Raw genomic sequence first — 23,118 nt, 5'->3', positions numbered from 1 at the left:
TATTAACGTACGAAATAAAGAATTCAGTATCTTTTAGTACGTGAAAACGGCTGTCATTTTGAGACTGTACCATTACTAAACACGCACTTCCATTTCCTTCATGGTATGTTTATCTTATCTACCATATTTTGTATTAATTTTAAACCATTAACGCGATTGTTTAACTCTCTGAAATTTTACCGAATACATTTTATATTCTGGTGTCTTGATTTTGAAGACACGGTGACACGTGTGGAGTCACCCGCGTTAATGGTTTGATCCTATACAGTGTTTTTGCAGACAAGGACAAGCTCCAGTGTCAGCGCTGTTTTCATTTAGCCGAATCAAACATGGCGAGGTTCCTTAGGCCCGGTATCAGGAGTTTTGTCACCTCTCAGCTGAGAATGTCATCCGACCAGGTAACTTATACAAAGCCCGACATTACCTTGTTCGACTGTCTTCCTGAATAGAGAACCGTTGATGCTAGACCAATTTTATTTGCATCATCATTCAGCCTTGCCGTTTGCTAGCGGCAGCCAACTGCCAACTCATTTCTCTTTTACAATTAACAGTTACGTAATTTTACACATAATTTTCATTATTTGAAGAATCGAACTATTTTGAATTGATAAGAAAGGTTCCCTGGAAAATATATTTGTTAGTAACACATACATTTAAATAGTTATGTTGAGGTTAAACGGTCCTTAAGTAAGTTTTATTGAACTTATTTTTAAAAATGTCAAATTTATTGCAATAACTAGTCAAAATGTACATTCTGAGAAACTAACTTATTTTTTTTCTCTCACAATTTGACCTTCATTAATCGTTTAAATCTCTTCCTTTTACCTGACGTCCTATCAACAAAAGTTTTTTTCCCCTCCCCTAACTTTATTTAAAATGAGACAAGAACAGCCATATCTGTTCGTATGCCGTAAGTGCGCAACATGACAAAGCATGGGAGGCAAGAAAAATTAATAACATCAGGAAAATATCTTAACATAATAAAATAATAATTAAATAGAAACAAATAAAAGATTTATTTCCGAAACAATCGGAAATAACAGGTGCCTAACCTTTAGACTTTCTGACCCTTAATCAGGACTGGTATTTTTTTAAAATGTAATTTACTAATGAAAACCAGGAAAAATGGTTACGTATTCAGTATATTTGCATGTATAAATATTATTTTTGGCTGAAATTAAAAATGACCCTCAAAAATAAATGTTCTTAGTGCGATGTTCACAAAGAATCAAAATCATATGCTTGTATTAAATAATGGAAGAAGTTTGTTTTGGAGAAAAATAAAATACCAGACTTTCTTTTTGGGTGCACGCCAAGAATAAGTACGTTTATTATAAGATTAGCTCCTGATATTAAAAACGTCTTGAATCAGTACGAAGTAAAATATTTATCTGGCTGTTACATATTTTAAAATGTTTTAAAATAACACTTCTCTAACTCTGTTAAAATAATCTCTATGTCAACAGCCAGACCGCTTTTTTGGGGGGGAAAGTTATAAACTTTTAAAGTTTGTAGTTTAAAAGGTTTGTGAACATTAATGCACCAAAGATTGAATTCATTGATGATTTCTGTGGTCTGTTGCTCCTCCCTTAGCTGGGTGAACTAGGTAAAGGTGCAGGGAAAGGTGGAGGAGGCGGAGGCTCCATTAGAGATGCGGGTGGAGCCATGGGAAAGAGGCAGGCTGCTGAGGAGGAGCTGTACTTCAAGTATGTGTCATTTTATCCTGCATTAACATCTTACTTCAGTGCTGATAGTCTTGGCTTTTTTTTTTAAATCACATTTTGTGCTTCTTTAGACGTAAAGAAAAGGAGCAGCTGGCTGCGTTGAGGCAGCACCACGAGGAGGAAATCGACCACCATAAAAAGGAGATTGAACGTCTGCAGCGTGACATTGACCGCCACAAGGGAAAGATCAGAAAGTTGAAGCACGATGACTGAGTCAATCCCTTCAAAACGTCCAACCTTCAGTCATCAGAGGCGCCTTTTTTGTAAACACACCGATAACAATGCAGACTGTATTATCTGGCAAATCCGGATAATATAGGATGTTCTCTGTAAGTGTTGACAAATAAATAAAACTGTTCATGAAATTACATTTGCTTCACTTCCATGCTTTTTCAGAACAACACAACATTGTTCTCACTACACAAACTGTTAAACTACTGTCCTTTGGGTTTTGTGTTTGCAAGTAAAACAGAGTAGAAATGTCGAAATGCAGTTTTTAGATCATTGCATGTTATTTAACGGTATTTCTTTAAAGCCTGATGTAATCAGAAGTGGTATCTTTAAAATCTGTCAAAGTTGAAAACTTCTCCAAATAGAAAATAAGCTACTTTCTTATTACTTTATCCCCACTTGGAGCCTTCTGTGCCTAATTTTTGTTAGTACTTTGACTGAAAGTGATCAGAGTAATTAGTAAATGGCAAAAGTAAACTAAATGTTTTTTAAACTGTTAAGGTGGGAAAGGCTTGCTTTTTATGAGTATTTTTAACCAAAGGAGTTGTTTAGTAATTAATCAGACAGGTGATTTCAGGTAATAACTGGAGAGTTGCAGGACAAAACACGAAGAAAGTTATTACATGTCAAACCATAACAGGCTTTGTATTCGGCAAACTAGGCTGCTCAATTGTATCTTGGGTTATCATGCTAAGGGCTGCAATGTGAACCAAAATATGAGTTTATAAAAGAAATGATGGGTCATTTTGTGCTACACGGTCTTGTTCGCCTCGCAATGGAAGGCCCTGGTTTGAATCCCACCTGAAACCTTTCTGTGTGGAGTTTGCATGTTGTCTGGGCACTTAGACCTTTTTGTCACAGTCTAAAAACATTCTTCGTAGGTTAATTGTGTGCCCTGCAACAGAATGGTGACCTGTTCAACCAGGGTTTACCCCCCCTTTACCTAACAGCGGGGAAAGTCTCCAGCAACCCTGTGACCCCAAAAGGGACAGAGTGGTTATAGAAAATAGATGGATGGATGGGTCATTATGTGTTTTACAATGAACCCTTGATGTGTCATGAAAAGAAGTGTCAATAAAGTTTGGTTGAAATCAATTAACTTCAAGTATGTACTGTTTTTTAACGTACTTTATAAATCTTGCACCAAATAGTTATGTATGTTGATTTTTTTTTATTTGTTATAAAGACTATCTTGCTAAAATTAATATGGGTTGGTAATATATAGACTGTTTTAAAAATATTATTATTGTTGTTTTCTTTTTTAAATATTATTTATTCAGGTTGCACCTTACAGCCTATGGGTGGCACTCATCATGCTCTCGAGGAAATGTGAACGTGCGAAAAAGACGGATGAAAAAGACTTAAATGTCGTCACTTCCTGCCACCCCTGCCTTTTACCATGAGCAACCCCGTTCGTCTTTCTTTTCGCTCATCATGGCGGACCGGTTCAATAAGGTGCGTGGAAGCTGCTTACACATATTCATTGTTTTTTCACTGTTTAGTGTATCTGGTCTTTTGTCCTTGGTTCACTTGTATTGTGCGATCATTTGTGTTGCAATAGATTCCAAATTTGTGATTTTCGGGTCATTCTCTTAGCCTCAATTTGAAACATTTGAGACGAGAAGCCGAGAGAACATGCCTTCATAATGGCAGCCTCCCTAAGAAAAGGGCTGATTAGCTTGCTAGCCTTACTTTATTTACGTCAACTTTAGTAGTTTGCACTTAGTTGGGTGATTTTGAGATTAATTAATTGAGCTACTTTCTTATTTAGGAAAGATCTGTAATATCTTACCGTAACGATATATTTACGTATTGTTTGGAAGGGGAGTTGATGCATTAGCATGCTTGACGTGTACGCTAGGGGCTATCATCGTTAAGTTAGCCGGCCTGATTTAAAATTTTGTAGCTTTTAAGAGTTTTCCCCTCGTTTAATAAAGAGTTATTTTTTGTTCACCGTTAGTTGTGTACAATTAGAAATTTAAATCACCGTAATTTGAATGTAAATTCATTATAACACCCCCTCGACCACATGTCGCAGTGTACTAACACAATAAATCCTCCTTGCAGGTTCTGCTGATAGATGGCAGGGGTCATCTATTGGGCCGGCTGGCTGCCATTGTGGCTAAACAAGTTCTGCTGGGTAAGTTATAAACGATCTCTAATGGTATTTGGCTACTGGCTCCATCTATGATGATTCCACATTCTCCCTTGGTTGAGTTTTAAGGACAATGAGAATTTTATATGTATCTGAGATTTTGGACAATTGGGATTATTGATCAATTTGTTATATTTTTTTATTCTTAATTTGTCCATTTTTTTTTTCTTTCTTTAGGGCACAAAGTGGTTATAGTGAGATGTGAAGGCATCAACATTTCTGGCAACTTCTATCGCAACAAGCGTAAGTCAATATTGAAATTTTGGCTTTAATTTTTATTTTATAAATGTTTGTCTGTGATGTTTTCCCACTTGTATTTGAGTTTCATTGACCTTGAAAACATTGTACATGCACTACCATCTGAGACAAGCATACATCAATTCTCAGCCGTTCTGGTGGATAGAACATAGTTTAATGTTTGACTTGTTTCTGACAGTGAAGTACCTGGCTTTCCTGCGCAAGAGGATGAACACCAACCCGTCTCGTGGGCCGTATCATTTCAGAGCTCCCAGCAGGATCTTTTGGAGGACAGTTAGAGGTGGGGTGTGAACACATTGAATAGTGCAACACTGGTGTATTGATGTAAATTACATGGGACAAAAGAACAGTTGTGTATCAGGTGGATCCTTGCTTTACAATGATGAACTTTTTTTATCCCGAATCTGATTGAATCACTGATGATCCAAAACTTTACGGATCTGATTTCTGAGTTAAGCAAGGATTTGATGTGTTTATAAGATCCAGAGTGTTTGTTTTTATACGTTAAAATTGATGAATGTTTTGCTCCCAACAGGCATGTTGCCCCACAAAACCAAGAGAGGCCAGGCTGCTCTGGAGAGGCTGAAGGTGTTTGATGGCATCCCACCTCCCTATGACAAGGTGTGCCACTGTTTGATGACCTATGGCCAACTGTCTGACTTTTAAATCACATCTTTTGTTAAAAAAAAAGTTTTTAAATGTATGTGACAACGCAATTCCATCAGTGGAAAATGTTTGTTTTTTAAATTCCTACTAAATCTTTGGTTTTGACTTGCAGAGAAAGCGCGTGGTTGTGCCAGCTGCTCTTAAAATTGTGCGGCTGAAGCCCTCTCGCAAGGTAAGTCTTAAGAATAAATAAATCCATGTTTTAATGAACCGTTGCCAGATAAAGGTCAATATTTGTTTAAAGCATAATCCAGCAAGGTGATAATTGCACACATGTTCTATGCTAGCAATTTTCTGTTTTTATAAAAACAATTTCTTTGAGTAATTTCAGAGCCTAAGTTTCTGTTGCTTCGTTTGTCTTCAGTTTGCTCTCCTTGGGCGTCTCGCCCACGAGGTCGGCTGGAAGTACCAGGCTATCACAGCCACTCTGGAGGAGAAGAGAAAAGAGAAGGCCAAGCTCCACTATGTCAAGAAAAAGACATTGGTTAAGCTAAGCAAGCTGGCAGAGAAGAACGTGGAGGGCAAGATCGCAAAATACACAGATGTTCTGAAACAATACGGTGTTCTTGTCTAAAATGGTTTGTTCTGGCGAATAAAGATGAATAAATGTTTATAAAAAGTGTTTTGATTCTTTCTTACTCAGCCCTGAAGTACAGTTGATTAATTATGGGATTTAAAGAGACATATTAAACGGGATGACTATTTAATGCTCTAAAGTAACTTGTGCAGATCAAAGGAACTTTTTCCTGGAGTTTATCGGAAAAGCATTTAATTGATAAACAACTATAGCATTCCCAGTATAACATTGTGGGCTTCTTGCACCGCTACTTTTTTTTGTCTAGAAGTCTGTATTTAACAATCACACAAAATTGTGGTTGAGTGATGGTGAAAGGGTTAATGGATTTTCCATATATTAAAAAATATTTCAGGCTTTAAATAAAAAAAAAATGGCTTCAGGTTCATAGTTTATGAGGGAAGCTGGTAGTAAATTTCTCGGAACCTCATGGAGTTTTCTACCAGCAGAGGGCAGTATTGCAGCATTTTAGAGTGACAAATCTGCAAAGCTTTGGAGTGACAGTATTTGATTCGTAGTTTAAGATAAATCTCTTGACAATAACCATCTTGGCAAAAACTGGTCATAAAATTCATTCTAAGAGCAGAGTTTCACTTGTGTAAAACTGTGTGCAGACTAGATTTCTCAGTCTAATGTATTCAGTGCAGTGGAGGTTTAGGTGGAATTTTTATTCTGGTTCTCATGGGAGGGAGAGCTTTTGTTGAGCAGTCTGTAGTTCCACTACCTCATTTAAGACACTCATATCATTACCAGTTCAACTGCTCTCTATAGCAGTCCTTTAATAATGTGCCTCATCTGTAATAATCTTTAAATTGAAACCGGTTCACTTGAAGATGATTGACCCTTTAATGCATTTTCCCAAATGAAAACCTTTTTTTAACACAATTGATTTCAACTTGAATAAATTTAGCAGTGACTGATAAGCAGAATCAGGTGTTCCCTTTTGTTTCATGTCAGCATTGTACAGGTAGCCGCTTACGGTGTCTGACTTTTATTTTATGTATTTGTGATGATTTTCCTTTTGCTCTGCTCGGATACATTTTAAAATCACAAGGGGAAAAAAGAAGATGAGAAAACATTTTTTTGGACTACAAAGAATCACCCAGATGGATTTTGGGATGTCTGAAGGGGTCTCACAGGTGTACCAGTGGTGTTGGATATCAGCAGCTCACTAATGATGTTGAGATGAAGCAATCTGTTCAGATTAGAGGGGAAAATTACTTCTTGATAGACACAATTTATACAAATTGATCAGAAACAAATAACCTTCATACTGAGGGAGTACTGAAAAGATTAGAATTCACTGTCTGATTCATCCATTACAGGTTTTGGTAGGGGGTGGGGGCAGGTTACAAACTAAGTTCTGAATTAAAGCTGGTTTCATTAAAGAAAATTATAGCCCGGTTACTTCATTAGGTAACCTTGTTGCACTGACCAAGCTCAGGGGTCTGCAACCTTTGATGCTGAAAGCCATTTGAGCCAGTTTCTTACTGACCAACCCTCAGCGAGAGCCACAAAGCCCTATTTTATTACGCAGAAAAATACACTTTATGTTTTTGTGGCCATTAAGTCATTTATTTAAAAATTTAGCATTTAAATATTTACAATAACTTAATTTTTACACTGTTATGTTTTTATGCATAGATATAGACAGCAGTTCATTTAAGTTCCTTTCAAAATAAAATTCACCCCGTCTCAAATAAGATCCTCTTGCTACAGCAGATTTACTTGAATAAAAAATACTGGAAAGGTAAGTCAACCATGACATTTTTTAATCATTTTGGTGCAACGTCTTCCTTTTTGTCCCTTTACTGTTGAATTTAAAAGTTTCAAAATTGGTGTAGAATCCATTAAACATGTACATGTCTTATATACATTAAGAACTTTGCCTCTAAACAGCAACTACACACTGTTGTGCAGCAGAAGATGATATTTGCTCTACTTTTTGCAAATAAGGAACAACACTGACTGTAGATTTATTATAGATTTATTATTATCTGACATGTTTTTGTATTTAAGAGAAGTGGAAAAGCACACAAAACCTACTGATTTTAGTGTAATGTCAGCAGTTGTACAAAAAAAAAACCCAAATAACTTTATTAATGTTAGATCGCCTCAGTTTAAAAAACTTACTTAAATGGCATAACTTAAATAATCTATTATTTATTCAAAGCATTAGAATCTTCCTTTAAAGCCAAAGTGATATATATAAAGTGATTAAAAAAGGCTGCATGTGGCCCCAGAGCTTCAGGTTGCAGCAGACCCCTGACCTTTCACAATAAAAGCAAACATATTTATAAATAAATAGAAAAAAAATTCTTAATTACTAAGATAATTATTATTTGTTTAGCCTTGAAATTGAGCAGAGATGGAGGATCAACCTCCCTTTTGAGACTGCTTTTAAAAATGTAATATATCTCTTTTTTTAATAAAAAAAAATCAAGAGATTAGTTAAACAATACCTAAATAAGATACTGACAATCAGAGACAACTCCTTTATATGCTTACACCGGCTTTAGGTTGGCACTGTTGGAACCACATTGGATATCCACTCATTTACAGTCAATTGAACAGTGGATAGATATGCTTTTTTTTGACTGATAATCCAGATCCAGACAGTAAAGAAATAATATAAACGATTTGCCTGACAGAACCAAGAAACTCCTGCTCAAGAAGCCTGGAGCACAATTTTCAACAAATGCATTTTCCACATTATTATAGCACTTTGTTGTGCTTAAAGTTCCATTCCGATCATCTTTTAATCTACTTTCAAAGTGTTCCTAGTGGTCTTTCAATTACGGTTATGCTGTTTTTAGCCAAAAAAAAAAAAACCTGTGTAGTTTTCTGGGACATTGTTTCTGCAGAGCGGCAACAGTTCATTAAAATTTCATCTCTGAGTTATGGGTGGAACCATTGGCGCTAAGCAACCCTGCCCCCTTTCCCCTCCCTGTTTCTGAGAGCTCTCTCTTTACAGTCTCTCCCAATAGGTTACAGTCCCTTCTTTCCCCAACATAATGGTATTGATGTAAAAAAAAAAATCACAATGATCTGAACAAAGAAATACCACTTTTAGCCAACATTTCTTTATACATGACCTTCAACATCAGATAAAGGCCACATAAACATGTTAAAAATGCCAAAGATTTAATTGAAGTGGGTCTTTAAAAGGATTAGTTGCAAATGTATGTATGGGTAGTACTGTAATTGGATTACACTGCCTTTTTAATTTTGAATTATTTCAAATGACGGAAAATACTAATTGTCTCCCTGAATAAAACTGGTAATACATGAACTATTTCTTTCATTAGCCAAAGCCAGGATGACAAGGCGCACATTCTACATCCGGATCTTTTCCTCTCTTTGTTACTATAAACAGATACGGCCCTCGGTGAAATGTGTGCCATTGACGACGAGGACCAATCTGCCGCCTCTCTACCTGTGTTAGGGAAAGGACATTGTGTTCCTATAAACAGATGGTGAAATCACTGTGACTGCTTCAAAGATGAGATGTTTGAGTGGAGCCTGTAATAGATCACTCCCTAATCACAGCAGCTAAAACAGATTGAGAAGACCATAACTGTCAGCAACGACTCCTCCAGGACTGGGTTCCTATACAATTACAGTCCTTCCTGATAGGTTTTCATCCACTGCCCACATGGTGAAACTTTGCAGAATGTAAGGATGTATTGAAGATTTCAACACACCTTCTAAATGTTCTAAATGTATGTGCAGCTTCTATAATCCCACGAGTGACCCCAGTAACCTTTAAGTTACCTTCATTCTGCTGGTTTTGTGGCAGTGAAACGTTCAAAAGATTAAACCACTCTCACCTGACGTTTTACCAATGTGTGCATTCAACTCACACAGCGTGTGAGTAATGAGGACGATAAAAGGTTTTTCCCACATGCCAGCATGGGCTGATTGGTTTCTTAAGTTCCTATTCCCACCGTGTCTGTCTCAATCTGATGCTGCTGAAACAATTTTGAACAAAAAGATGGCTTTAAGATCAAATTAAAAAAAGAAGGGCACCACGTGGGAGAACTGTTAAAGTATGTTTAATGAAGTCTTGATAAATTGCTGCATGTTGAGTACACAGAAGTGTTCTACAGTAGACTTGCTCTCTGAACCTTTTGTTTTTCCGGGTTCACCACAAAATCCAGAGTGTCCATGAAAGATGGATTTTAGTTAAGGTTTACGCATCTTCTGATCAGTGGTTTTCACCAAACAGGAACTGGCAGCAAAGCTTTTTACTGCACTGTTGTACGATACAATAACTGAGCGGTTCACCTCTCCTCCACACAGAAGGACAGATCATTTTGTTCACAGCAATAAACTGTCAATGGACGTTAACTGTTTCTTTCAGTCGTGCAACGCGTGCAAATCAGTTTAAATGTTTAGGCCATATTTCACAAGTACTGAAACTGTTGTCAATAGCAGCCCTGATTTAAAAATAAAAGTGGAATTTATTTTCTGTAATGTTGAATTTTTGCAATTCACATGAGAAAAAGGTTAAATTCCAAAATGTTTCCTTGTTTTAGCAACACTTTGCGACAGTTTCTGAGATGCCCAAGGCGTGTTTTTTGTTGGCTGTGAAAACTGCAAAGTAGTTTAAATTCCTTGTTTATTGCGGGGTAACGCTCCATAAATAACCCACGATAGGGAAAATCCGTGAAGTAGAGTCATAGAAGTTTAAAGGCTGTAAAACTCTTCACTACACACTACACATTTATTTAGATAGACAAGAACATTTTCACATTTCTTTTCCTGTCCGGTATTATAGAATGAAAGCAAAGATCTGCTCACAATTGAAGATTCATACAGACATGACAAACTGAATGCTTAGGAGATTGACCCACAACGTCAATCAGACCAATCAAAGCCAATCATTCTATAGAGAGGGACCACTGTACCTCTCCTAAATAGATTTTCTAGATTTCAGTGGAGGCAGTTTATTTCAAACACAAAATAGTGGAGGTAAGAGTTTTGTACATTCATCCTACTTTAAAGTGTACATTTAAACCAGAGGTGTGCGAATCCAGGCCTTGAGGGCCAGTGTCCAACATGTTTTCCAACCAACCTGCCACTCCTTATTGGATACAGACACCTGATCCAGGTATTCAGCAGCAGATAAGGCAGGATTTCTGGAAAACCAGCAGGAACCCTTGGGGGCTGGAGTTTGACACCTCTGATCTAAACTGACCACAAAATTAAACAGTGCTAAATTCAGGTGGGGTTTCAACTCATGAGAAGAGAGAAGGAACAAAATAATGATTGGACAGGGTTTTTCTTTGTAACAAAAAGTGCAAACTAGAGGTCAACTGATAAATCGGTTGAGCTAAGCCTTTGTTCGATATTTGGTATTTTGACGTAAATCTGTGTCAAACTTTTTGCTTAGTGAGCAGATGAGAGGTTAAGTTAAAACTTTTTTTTTGCGGCTTCGATGCAGCAGTGCCACCAGGTGTCTCCAGTATCATCTCTCCCAGAGCACCACCTGATTGGTTACAGAGGGCACAACAAGGGTAAGAGCCAATCAGAAGCTGAGTAGGGTGGTCGGAAGCGGGTCCTCACACACAAAGGCAAAAGGTTTTCAGCGTTTTGAAATGTGGTACATAAAATAATGAAAACTCTCCCGACATGTTTATAAATGTACATCTCCTACATCTATCAACTGTTTGCAGCATTACTTACTGTGATCAGAAAACCCCAAAAATGTCATAAACCTTAGAGGCAGGTCTGCTAGCTTGTAAACCATAGATTACACCACCTTGAAGACTTGCTCAGAAATGCAATTATTAGCCTAATTTTCTTTACTTATGTCATCAGAAAACTTTCACAAAAACACCAAAAACATGATTTTCGTCTGTGTCCGTCTATAAGAGGAAAGGTTCTTCACCCCAAAACTTGAAAAGAGAGAAAAGGAAAGATGAGAAAGGTTCCGTTTCTGTTATTTTAAGCAACATAAAAACAAATGTTGATCTAACTGTACATGTGATCAACACTGGATTCTTGGACCAAATTTAACAAAATGGCAAGACAATAATAATGGATTTGATTTATCTGCGCATTTTCTTGGTGATCAAAGCGCTTACAATGTGTCCATTGTTCACTCACTCCTCACACCTGGTGATGGTAACTACTAATGTAGCCTCAGTTGCCCTGGGGCAGACTGACAGAGGCGTGGCGGCCATACACATTCCCACACCAGTAGAGCCGCACTGGAGGCAGAGAGGGGGAAGTGTCTTGCCCAAGTACAACGACAGCTGGCTGGGGGAGTGGGGATCAAACCACCGACCCTTCGATCATTGGACCACCTGCTCTACCACCTGAGCCACTGCTCCCTCTCCGCTTCAGTTCATTTCCTTTAAAAAAAAAAACGTCCGTCAGTGTTTGTAAAATATTGTTTAGTTTCTGATGTGCTCCATTTATAGTTGCTGGCTTACAGTGGACAAAAAAGAAAAAATGCTGATTTGCTATCTTTGCATAAATCCAAGAAAAACAGCTTTTTTCTCTTTTTTGCTCAACTTTCCACAGGCTCCCAACTTTTTCCAATGAGCTGTAATAAGTCTGAACACAGCTTCACTTCACTGCACTATTTTCAACCCACGCAGGTTCCCTGATGTCGGGTCATAAGTACATTGCAGCAAAACCTCCTTTGCATGATGTACGTTAGGTGTGCAGCCATAATGCATTCTTACAAATATGAGCCGCAGCAGGGCATGTCCATGTCTTGTTTATATTCACTGACCCCAGGTGTAATTGAAATGATTTAGAGTGACAGAGGTGCAACTCAATTCACACAGTCATGCCGAAGTCATTAGATCCATTTGCACAGAGGAGCGGCTGTATAATTTAGACATAAGAGACAGCGAGAGATTGCTGTTGGGCTCATGGGGGAACAAATTGAATTAAGGATATGAAAATGGCCTATCACAGAAACTTTTATCAACTTCATTTTAATGAAGCACCTCTTGCTCAGGCAGAGGCACAAGACAAATGTTGCCTTAATATTGTACAAAAAAGGTGGACACTCCAAGTGTCCTTGAACTACAAGAAAACATGCAGTAGCTGCAGATTGTTGGCATCATAATTCACCTTTGCATGCACAAATTCTTGTATGAGCTTTTGCAATAGTCCAGAAAATGGACATCTTGTAGCCCTGAGTGAGCTCCTTTATGCAGTTTATAAACAACAAAATCACTGAACCTTGTGGTAGTAAACTTTGTCTATTCCTACATTAAAACATGTTTAGGATGCTCATTTTAGGCCATAATCTGGAGTTATTGTGGCCTCCGTTTTTTGGAAAAACCTCGTTAGCTCTTGTTTGTCAAGAAAAAGGTGCTGTCAATGTGCTCTTTGCTGTCACCAACAAAGATTTACCTGAAAGGAGAAGAACTACAGCATGTCCAACAATTTAAGTACCTTGGTGGGATACTGGACTCAAAACTTTCTTTTAAAAAGCATTTTAAAAACATTGTCAAAATTGTAAATTATAATTTGCACAGTTTTCTACACATCAGAGCATCGTTGACAGTTAAAGTGGCACATGTATATTTACACTCATTGATCTTATCCCTCATAAATTACTGTCTCACCACTTGGTCATTTTCTGGTTAATCTGTTCTTAGACCTCTTAAATCCTGCTACAAGAGAGCCCTGAAGGTCCTGGATAAGAAACCTTGTTTTTACCACCACCACCACCACATTCTTCACAAATACAAACTCCTGAGCTTTTAACATTTTAAGCAGTTTAAATCGGCTTATCTCGTTTATAAAGTCCTACATGGTTCAGCCCCTCCACCACTGAATGCATTCATTAAGCAGAAATCACTGTAAGCTCCAGCAGAGTAACTCGGGCTGTTAAACTCTGATTTATTTCATTTAACAACAACCTGTCAAGGGACTACGGCTATAGTCTGGCATATTTACCTTATTTTTTTTAATGTTCATTAATATGCATTGTCCCGTTCTCAAAGAAGTTAATTAAACTAAAGTATTTTTCAGAGTATAGTTTGATTTGAGGTGCGACTTAAAATCAGGTGCGACCTATACATAGACACTGTAGGTGTGAGTATCAGAATTTGCTACTGACAGCAATGCAGACGAAGAAAAAGAAGCAACATGTTCTTAAAAATACTGTAATTGTGTCTCTGGAATGTCTCTGATCTCCGTTGGAGGGAATAAAGTTACAATGTCTCAAGGAAATCTAAGTCAGGACATGTTCAACTGGAAAAAGTAATCAAAGTCTTGGAAAGATTTGGAGTTATGTCCCAGTTATCTGAAAAAAGTAGCCTATTTAGATGAAAGGCTCACTTATACATGTCCTCTATCATCAGGAAAATGCAACAAGAACGTGTTAAAAACACCAAAAACACCATTCTCATCGGAGTAGGTCTTTAAGATTGATCTTTTTCCAACACTAAGCTGGTGACCTCTTTGAAGTGGTCTCCGGTTGATGAAAAATTATTTATCTTCCAGTATCTCTTCACAAGGTTAAAGAACGGTGAAGAATATTTTTGTGATAAAACTAAATACAAGTTTAAAAATCTTCAGCAAGAGATCAATCTGTTTCCCACACTCCCACAAATCTAGCATTGCGCAATCGCTGATAACAAGACTCAAAAAGGCAAGCCATAGTGAATGTGAGGTATGAGAAGTGGACACAGGAAGCTCAAATAAAGCTCCTGTGGAGTTGAGAGCTTTGGTTTGTTTACAGGTGTTCATGCCGTAGGACTGCTCTGCTGCCTCTGGTTCACTCGCTGAACTAAAGGAACCTTGAAATCAGAAGATTACTCAAGCATTTTACAGCAATTTGCTGGGTGTTAGGAGGAGCACGAGGTGAAGCAAGGTGAGCCTGAAGCCTCGAAGAGAAAAAAAAAACTGTTTAAAAGTCTCTAAATGAGCTCTGGAATGATTTCTAACAAAAACCTTTGCACTTTTGCCATCAATTGGTATTTGGGCTTGTGATTTGTTGGCCCTTATATTGAATATCTAACTTCCGTAAAAGTTAGAGAACCAACCACGCTAACACCTAACCACACATTTTGCCAAAGCGCCATGAAGTCTGCCTCTCAAAATCACTTCGACATCAGTGACCACAACCAGAAATATTTCATATATAAGGTGCTCTGCGTTATAACGCCCACTGTCAATTTTAGAAAAAAAAAAGGCTTTTAAATATGCCATACAATGTAAAAAATATGATAATTAGCCGCAACAGACAGATTTTTGTAGTTCTTCAGTCATTAAACCACTGAAAAATAGGACTGGCTATGTATCCATTATTACCTTGAATACATCAAGTTTATGTTCGGATGGGGATAATTCTCCATGTAATAACATGAACTACAAGGAGCCACAAGACAGCTTCAGGTTCCTAATTTATAATTGCTCAAATGCTCAAGCCAGATATAATGTGCAAATATATTTTAGTAACAGGGGAAAAGCATAAAAAGATGGTCAAGGTCACTTTATGATGAGCAGATATCAGCCCATTTGAGATCCTGCTGAGCGAAAAGGTTACCGCCCACATGCTGAATGAGCGTAATACTGGGAGGCAAGAATAAAAAAGCCCTCTTAGTGTAAAAAGAACAGTTTCTCCTTTATTCTTTCTTTTTTTAAAATTATAAACCGTTTCTCCTTTGTTCTTTCTTTAAAAAAATATTTCATATAAATTATATTTAAAAAAAGTGTAATTTAACCTCATATGGTTTAAAAAGTCCTATGCTTTCAAATGAAAGCTCTGTGCAGGACATTATTTATGTGATAATCCAAGTAGAGTCACTGGGAATAATGCTTGCTTCTGTGTCTAACCTTAGGAGAATTGATTATTGAGATCAAATCGCTGATCTACAGAATAGAAAAATATTAATTTACAGACTGATCCAGGATCGCTCAGGTTATGAAAGCTGCCCGATAGAAGCCTTTTTTCATAAGGTGTCCCAGATGAACCGAAAAAGAATTGCTTTCTATTGATTCGCGGTTGTGGATTTACAGCCGCTGTCTAACACAGAGGCGATTTGTGTTAGATTTCCTTAGGATAAAAAAAAAGTGTTGTCAAATGTGAAAGCGATGTGAAAATAATGTACATCATATGGCTTTGATGGTCCTGCCAGATGCATCTATTTGGCTTTCAGCTGCCTCCCCAGTATCTGCCAGCAGGGCTTTTAAAGCGGCATTTAAACAAGTGGCGGGACATCTCCGTCCTGCTGCTCAGCAGACATCTGCACAGTATGGAGACCATTAAGAGTTCAGATGCACCTCCTGCCTCCCAAATGCACAACTACACATGCTACGCACAGGCACGCTTCATTGAGTGATGCTCATCCAGACATTTTATTTTCAATCAATTCATTTGAACTATGAAATTAAAGATGGTGTGGTGTTTTTCAGTTTGAGGAGGCCTTTAAATCCATGTGAAATTTTGATGTGACGTGGCAGATATTGAGATAGACAGTCACTAGCTCCTATTTTTAACTTATATTTCTTTAATTATTATAAAAATGATCAGGAAAAATCCCTGCCAGGAAGGCATTTCTACAGGTGAGAGGCGTTGAATAGAAGCAAAACAGATTTTTAAACATTGATCTTATCCTAATATAAATTAATCAAAATACAATTCCTGCACAGTTACAGAAGAAGAAGAAGAAGAAGAAAAAAAGCTCAGGGCAACTAGTGAAGCATCTCATAAAATAAATAAATACATAAATAAATTAATTTAAAAAAATACTCTAGAGAGAGTTGGCTGCTGCTGATCCACTGCTGTACTGAAGTACAGATGTCTTAGCTACTCTACTGGTTTGAAAAGAGTTCAGACTGGTAAAAACCATTTTAATGACCATTTTAATAAGTTTAGACAGAACATTTTGTTTTTCTGCTCTGCCAAGAGGACATGTTATTCTTGGGTTGTGGATTAAAATCGAGCCCCTCCTTCTTTGAAAAATGGGCATCTTAATCTCTGGAAGGGTTGTCTCCATATGCAACTTATATTTCGCATAATATCCCCAGTGTGTGGGTGCAGATTGTTACGCAGATCATTTGCAAGAATGTTGTCGGTGTCGGGTTCACTTTATCGTTCAGAGGAGCTTACTGTGAGATATAGGGGGCTGAGCAGGGATTAAAGACTCCCCTGAAGTGGTTAAGAAAATGCAGATGCAAAACATACTTTAAAAAAGTCTGAAGTTCTTAGAGAAAAACGTTTTTGAGTTTAAGATATTTCCCTCCAAAGAATGTTGTGTTGCAGCCTGATTGTTTTAGAAAAAGAAATCTATTCACACAATGCACTGAGATCAAATAAACAATAGATGCAATTTGCATTTTAGCTTAAGGGAGAAGACCAGACTCCATGTACAGTGAGTGGGAAAGACAGTTCACTGGGAAAGAAATCATCAGTCTTTCTAGACCTGATTGCGGCAGAGCTGCAGCATGAAGAATGTTTTGTTCTTTTGTGAGTATCTCATGCAGAGGGTGCACATCGTTGTCCATTATGCTGAAAAGGTTGCAAAACATTTCTCCTTTCAAAATCAGCTTCAAGGGCGTCAGAGCTGATCCGAACACCAATCCAGACTTCTTTATCGGGTCTTTCAGATCTTCTTTATCAGATCTCCCAGCATCTCTGGCTCCAGAGCTTCAGCTCCAGAGGAAATTGTTCTCTCCCTTGCAGACCTACATGGAAGAAAAAGAATCTGAGCTTCATAATAAATACCAAGCTGTACTCACACTTCAGAATACTTTGGGTCAGAAAATACTTGCAAATTTATTTGAATTTTTATTTATTTATTATCTTTTGTAAATAAAAATTAAAAAGGTCAATGTGAAGCATTGTTGCTGCTATATACTAAGTAGCAGTCACTCCTAGTTTACTTTGTGACAGATTAGTGACGTTTGTATCTGATAATTACACTAAATATGCTTCTATCGACGATCGAAGACTTTTTGTGGAGCCAAGCCTCAGTGAGTACTCACTGAGCCCTCAAGGTTAAAGGCAAAGCTATGTTACCCCATTCATATTTAAACACCGGTTCATCTCAAGGTCAGAGATGGAAGTGAGGTGAGCATATTCTGGATGAGTCCTCAGGGCTTCAGAGGTATTTCGACATGATTCATTTAATAAGTATGGAAAAAAATCCCTATTTCTATCCCTGTTTGTAAAAATGATGTTTAGTCAGAAAACAGCTTTTTCCCCCCACTGTAATGGGTAAAAAATGACAAAAACCTATTAATTAGAATGTTTCTACAGCCAGAATCTTTGTGCACTAAGACATTTTAGAAGTTCATACACTGGGGGAGCTGGTATGTCTCATTAAACTGAACACTTTGCAGTTTAATAAAGGGATTTAACGGGCTTCAAGTTGCTAGCAAACTGTTTCCTTTCTGCTCACTCAGGAAATCTCTCACAGAGACTGAAAAGAAAGACATCTGCATTCTCAGTTTCCAACATCTCCACTGATAATTTCAGAAAGCTGCATTTATTTTTACAGTAAAGAAAGCGTTGCACTTTCCCGTGTGCTCACCTGTGGAAGCTTGATCCCATCCTCAACATTTCTCCCCATTTGTCACACTCCTGCTATTGATATTAATTGAAAAAGAGAGAAGTTTTCGGTGAAATGATCAAACTCCCAGAGTTTTACATTCAGCATTGATTTTCTTTGGTGTAGGGCAGCTCATAGCGATGCCCCTTTTCATGTTCAAACTTCTCCTTTACAGTTGTGGATGGCTGAACGTGCAAATAAGAGGCTGCTCTATCTCCAGCAAGCACCACAATGCAGGCGCATGGGAGCTTCTGCTTCCTCAGTCTTCACACAGGGATGTCATTAATCATTCTTCCAACAAACAGGGCTTTTCATGCTTCTCTCCTCAATGTTTCCTGTTTTCTGTCCTCAGCTAAATGTCTTCTTATCTCTGATAATTCCTTTATTTGTTTTTTCATTAGGGCTTTTTTTTCTGTTAAACCTTGTGGTTTTTGTATTAACATCTATATGCAAAGAAAAGAGGGGAGGGGTGTCCTAGTTATTTTTAAGATGAAGTAGGGAGATATATTCAATGCAATTCAAAGCAAATCAGTAAGACAAAAAATCTATTTTTTCTTGTTAGAAATTTAAAAATAGTTTTATAAGTCTTTAAACTAGTGTCTGATATCTATGGTGGCCCTAAAGAACAAAACTCACCAACTAATCACTCAATACAAAAACATATTAAAGATCACAAAAACAAATCTTCTTCCACTTTCGGCTTCTCCCATCAGGGGTCGCCACAGCGAACAAGTCGCATGGTAAATTTGGCAATGTTTTACGTCGGATGCCCTTCCTGACGCAACCTTCTCAAACCGGGCTTGGAACCGGCAGAGGTAGAGAAGGGAACAGGGAGCAGCCCGGAGTCGAACCCTGGTTTCACGGACGGAAGGCGCCGCAAACCAGCACGAGATAAACCAGCTCCCAAAGATCACAAAAACAAATAAAAGGCAAAAAAAACTATTATATTTAAGAAAACAAAATTCCAGAAACCAAAACACAATTCCAAAAACATGAAAAAGAAAAGAATGAAACGTTTCGGAAAACACAATTTCTTATATATCATTTGAGCTCAAAACCCAACTTTATGTTTTAAAATCAGAGATGCACTGTTATGTGCTTCAGGTTGCACCAAGAATATTGTCTGATTTTTGGCTTGAAAGCCTGAAGCTTGCAGAGCTTCTGCAAAAACTGAAATTTGGCTGGCTGCCATGTTACATGGGCAAAAAAAAAACAACTCAAATTTGTTTATGCTTTAATTACATATGTAACAAGTATGCTCTTTTTTAAACTGCATTTTTTGTCTGCTCCTGATTCACAACTATTTGAATAAAGAAAAAACTTAAAAATGCCAGTTTGACCTCAATTTTCTAAACATACAAGTATGTCCTCTATCATGAGAAAAATGCCTCAAAATCATCTTTAAACTATTGACATCAAAGTGGGTCTTTAAAGGGTTGTAAATAGATATCTACTTTCTCTTTGATTCTAACAGTGATAAGAGTTTTAATGGTTTTTCTGTACTTTTACTCTGAAGGCTCACTCATTGAATAATGTGTAATCAGGTTGTCTATGTTTACCTATTTTTTCTGAATTTAGCATCCTCTTTGTCCCAGTAACATAGCCACATGTTCACATCTGTTTCCAGACAGAGTTTCTCCTCTGCCCTCATTACCTGATTTTGTGTTTTTGACCCGGACCTATTTTTTGTTTTTCTTCATATTTGCCTTGTCCTTCAATTTTAGTCTCAATATGGATTTGGATTGAAAAGGGACTGTAGATGTTACTAGTTTTTGTGATTATAGGGTTAAATTCGGGAAATTTTACTTTGGAAACAGGAAGGATAATTAAAAGAAGAGTTTATGTCCTCTAATTCGCACAAATATCTTGTGTAGCTCTTTAGTGATTTTAAATCCTCAAAGCTATTTCCTTGTTTCTCCATAAGTTGTCTTTCCATTGACCCGTTGTCTCAAATTAAAGACGCACGTCAACGAAAATGGGCTTTTGGGTATTTTTAACATGTTTTTGTTGCATTTTTTCTGATGACGGAGGACAAAAGTAAAAAAAAAACTTAAGAGAAATTGCATTTTGGTGTATTTCTTTAATCCAATTTACTTCAAATAGAGTTAAAGTACTGCCTGATAAGTTATATTTGTTCACAAGGCTGCAGCTTAACAAATCAAAACACTATAATCATTTAGAATGACTGGATGATGTATATATTTTCCATGTAGGTAAATGTTTTTAATGATTTTGCACTGGTGCAAAAAAAAGCAAATTCATTAACAGATTATACTTTTAAAAGAAACTTAAAGACCAAAAGCAAAAGCATTGTTTATGTATTTATTTATTTAATTATTTATTTATTTAGACTCTGCTCTGTACAGTAATTGGTGCAGGAAAAGTGATGTTTTAAACTCCTTCATATCCATTAACTTAAGCTAAACTGAAGAGGGCTGGAGAAAGAATGTATCAATGCACAGCAAAGAGAAAATATCAATATTTAGGGATATAGATTACAGTTAGTTTAAACGTCTTCCAGGTCAAGGATTAATAAATCAGAAAGACTGAATAAACAAAAACTGGAATGACTCCCTGCTGGTTGCTGTTTGTTATTACGGGATGGAGATTGGGAAGGTTAACAAGGGGTTTGCTTTTTTCTGGTTTTCATGAGGAGGGGTCACCACAGAAACCTTAAATTGCTTACAGAGGGAAAGAAATTTAGGATACATCCAATTAGCTCCAGAGAAAACACTTTGAAAAATATCTATACAGCAAAATTCTGTCAATTTTAGCCCCAATTTAACTCACTTTTTAATGGGGCGGAGCTTCATTTTGTAAACAGTGTAATTTTAGAGATGTGGTGTCAAAAAAAACATGTACCTTTGAAAGATAGAACAAATCAATAAGTTTTGCATAACGTGTGTTGTTTGACACAAGATGAATACTGTGAGCTCTGAGGAGAGTATGCACCTCGCCTTTCCCCACAGGGACCGGACAAAACAATCAAAGCACAAGACTCCTTCCCTGTCTGAATTTATGCATGATGTTTTCCTGGATATACAATAAATCACCTCTTTCCTTTGCATCTCTGGGCCTGGTTGTCTGTCTTCATTTCTCTTGAGTTTTTCTCCCAGAGCAGAAAGTTCTCACAGAGAACGACAGCGCTTTAAAAAGAGCTGGAAAAAGAAAAAACTAAACTTGGTTCCCTTGGAGGAATTCATTGCCAGACTCAAGGTACAATACTTTTACTAAATTAAGCAGGGCAGGCAGATGATGGCAACATTTTCCTGGTTTTACATGCATACAGTAAATCACATTAGATCTGATGCATTCTGGTGCAGACAATTAGTAAATAGGATAAGAGAATAGCAAGACAAAAGCTCCAGTTGCAAAAATAGGAAAAACTAGTAAAATAGTCATTTAATAAACCATTTTAAAGTGAGGTCTAGTAAAAGCAGAAAGTTGAGAGCTTTAAAGGAGCGAGGACTTTCACTCTTATTTAAGTGCATGTGGCTTGGGGGCTTTTCCACCATGTGGCAGACCGTGCTGCAGCCTTCATTTTTAATACCTTCTCTCCTGCAGATCAAAAACACTCTGATGTGTTTCATCTGTTTTCAAAGCGTTCCCTGTGGTCTTTTATAAAAAGACTCTGTGCCGTTTTTTAAGACATAGTTTCTGCAGAACGGCAGTTGTTCATTTGAAATTTGCCTCTGAATTGTGGGCGGAACACTCCCTGTTGTTGGGAGTTAAGGGCAAGGAGGTGTGGCCTACCCAGACACATTTTCTGAATCACAACTAAGCTCCCTTTCAAACTTTTTTCGTCTCTGCCTGATTTACAAACATTTGAATAACTAAAAAGTCAGACAGACTGGCGACCTGTCCAGGGTGTCCCCTGCCTTCGCCCATAAGTGGCTGGGACAGGCTTTGGCAGCCCCGCGAGTCGCGACCCCAAAAGGGATAAACGGAAGAAGATGAATGTATAAATGAAAAACTCAGAAATGCAATTTTACTGCCACAAGAACATTTAAAACACAAAAAACATGATTTTCTTAGGGTGTATTCAGACTGGACACATTTGTTTTGCTTATAGTGAACCAGAGTTAATTTCCCCCGATAATCTGGAAGAAATGTTCAGTGAGTCTGAATACGCCCTGGTCTTGGACCAGGAACCCCTCTTGGACCCATCTTTTGATATGGTCTCGGTTCGTGTCCAATCGGACTGAGCTTCAGTTCACTCTGAGTTTCCTCAGACTGAAAAGGGTCGAAGCGGAGCAACTCAACTGAAACGGTCACAGTAAACAGAGAGCCGTGGAACAGCGTTGAGACACAGCAACTCATTGAAATTTGGTTGGATGAATGCTGGCGCATTAAAACAACTTTTAACGTGATCCACATTGCTTCTCACACTGCTTTCAAGATATTCTAGATGTCATAAACACTTATCAGCGTACATTCTAAGCCTACGCCTCCTCAGTAACCGCCTTGCAGCCTGCCTCTGCCGTACCGGCGGTAGAAAGTGTTGTACCTGACGTTCATGCAGACGTTTAAAATTGGTCAGTGAAATATAAAATTTAAATAAGCCAGCAAAGAATGCCAACAAGGATTGCAAAGAGTAGGACTTTTATAGTTTTTTCCACTAGTTGCTTTGCCCCGCCCTCTTAATTTCTGGCCAATGACCAAACAGATCCTTAGTAATGTGGCTTTGTTTACAAGCTTTGGTTTGAAATCTCTGGTAGATGCCAGTCGCAATGAAGACCAAACCCATGGTTCAGGACTCGATCTGGACCAAATTAAGGCATTTTTAAAACCTTGCTTGCAAATCAAAAACACTTACATATTTCTATTGTCGTGCACAACTTTTTAGTCTCTTTTAACAAATTTAATGTTTAACTGACATCTTGTTTAAAAAAAATAGAACATGAAATCGGAGATTTTCAAAAATATGTAAATTCGTTTCTTCATGAATATTATTTTAACGAACAGAAATATTTACTGTCGGAA

The 23,118-nt window shown here is 37.5% G+C and overlaps 2 protein-coding genes and 2 non-coding genes across 4 annotated transcripts; all 4 read left to right on the top strand.

Annotated features, from left to right (window-relative positions):
* Window positions 1-47: 47 nt before the first annotated feature.
* Window positions 48-2,094, top strand: LOC101166514 (ATPase inhibitor B, mitochondrial). The gene is made up of 4 exons (XM_004082246.2): window positions 48-103; window positions 269-398; window positions 1,594-1,706; window positions 1,796-2,094. The coding sequence occupies exons 2-4, from the start codon at window positions 330-332 to the stop codon at window positions 1,935-1,937; spliced, it is 324 nt and encodes a 107-aa protein (XP_004082294.1). The 5' UTR covers window positions 48-103; window positions 269-329; the 3' UTR covers window positions 1,938-2,094.
* A 1,234-nt stretch (window positions 2,095-3,328) lies between these two features.
* On the top strand, window positions 3,329-5,656 carry rpl13a (ribosomal protein L13a). Its single transcript, XM_004082243.4, has 7 exons — window positions 3,329-3,410; window positions 4,023-4,095; window positions 4,288-4,353; window positions 4,547-4,648; window positions 4,904-4,989; window positions 5,147-5,206; window positions 5,399-5,656. The coding sequence occupies exons 1-7, from the start codon at window positions 3,390-3,392 to the stop codon at window positions 5,606-5,608; spliced, it is 618 nt and encodes a 205-aa protein (XP_004082291.3). The 5' UTR covers window positions 3,329-3,389; the 3' UTR covers window positions 5,609-5,656.
* Window positions 4,400-4,480, top strand: LOC111946894. Its single transcript, XR_002872707.1, has one exon. It is a non-coding gene; the product is annotated as a small nucleolar RNA Z195/SNORD33/SNORD32 family (small nucleolar RNA).
* Window positions 4,743-4,822, top strand: LOC111946896. Its single transcript, XR_002872709.1, has one exon. It is a non-coding gene; the product is annotated as a small nucleolar RNA SNORD50 (small nucleolar RNA).
* Window positions 5,657-23,118: the final 17,462 nt, after the last annotated feature.

Source organism: Oryzias latipes, chromosome 22, assembly GCF_002234675.1.
Source record: "Oryzias latipes chromosome 22, ASM223467v1".
Taxonomy (NCBI): Eukaryota; Metazoa; Chordata; class Actinopteri; order Beloniformes; family Adrianichthyidae; genus Oryzias; species Oryzias latipes.
The sequence above is the reverse complement of the archived record's forward strand: the minus strand, read 5'-3'. Positions and strand labels throughout refer to the sequence as shown.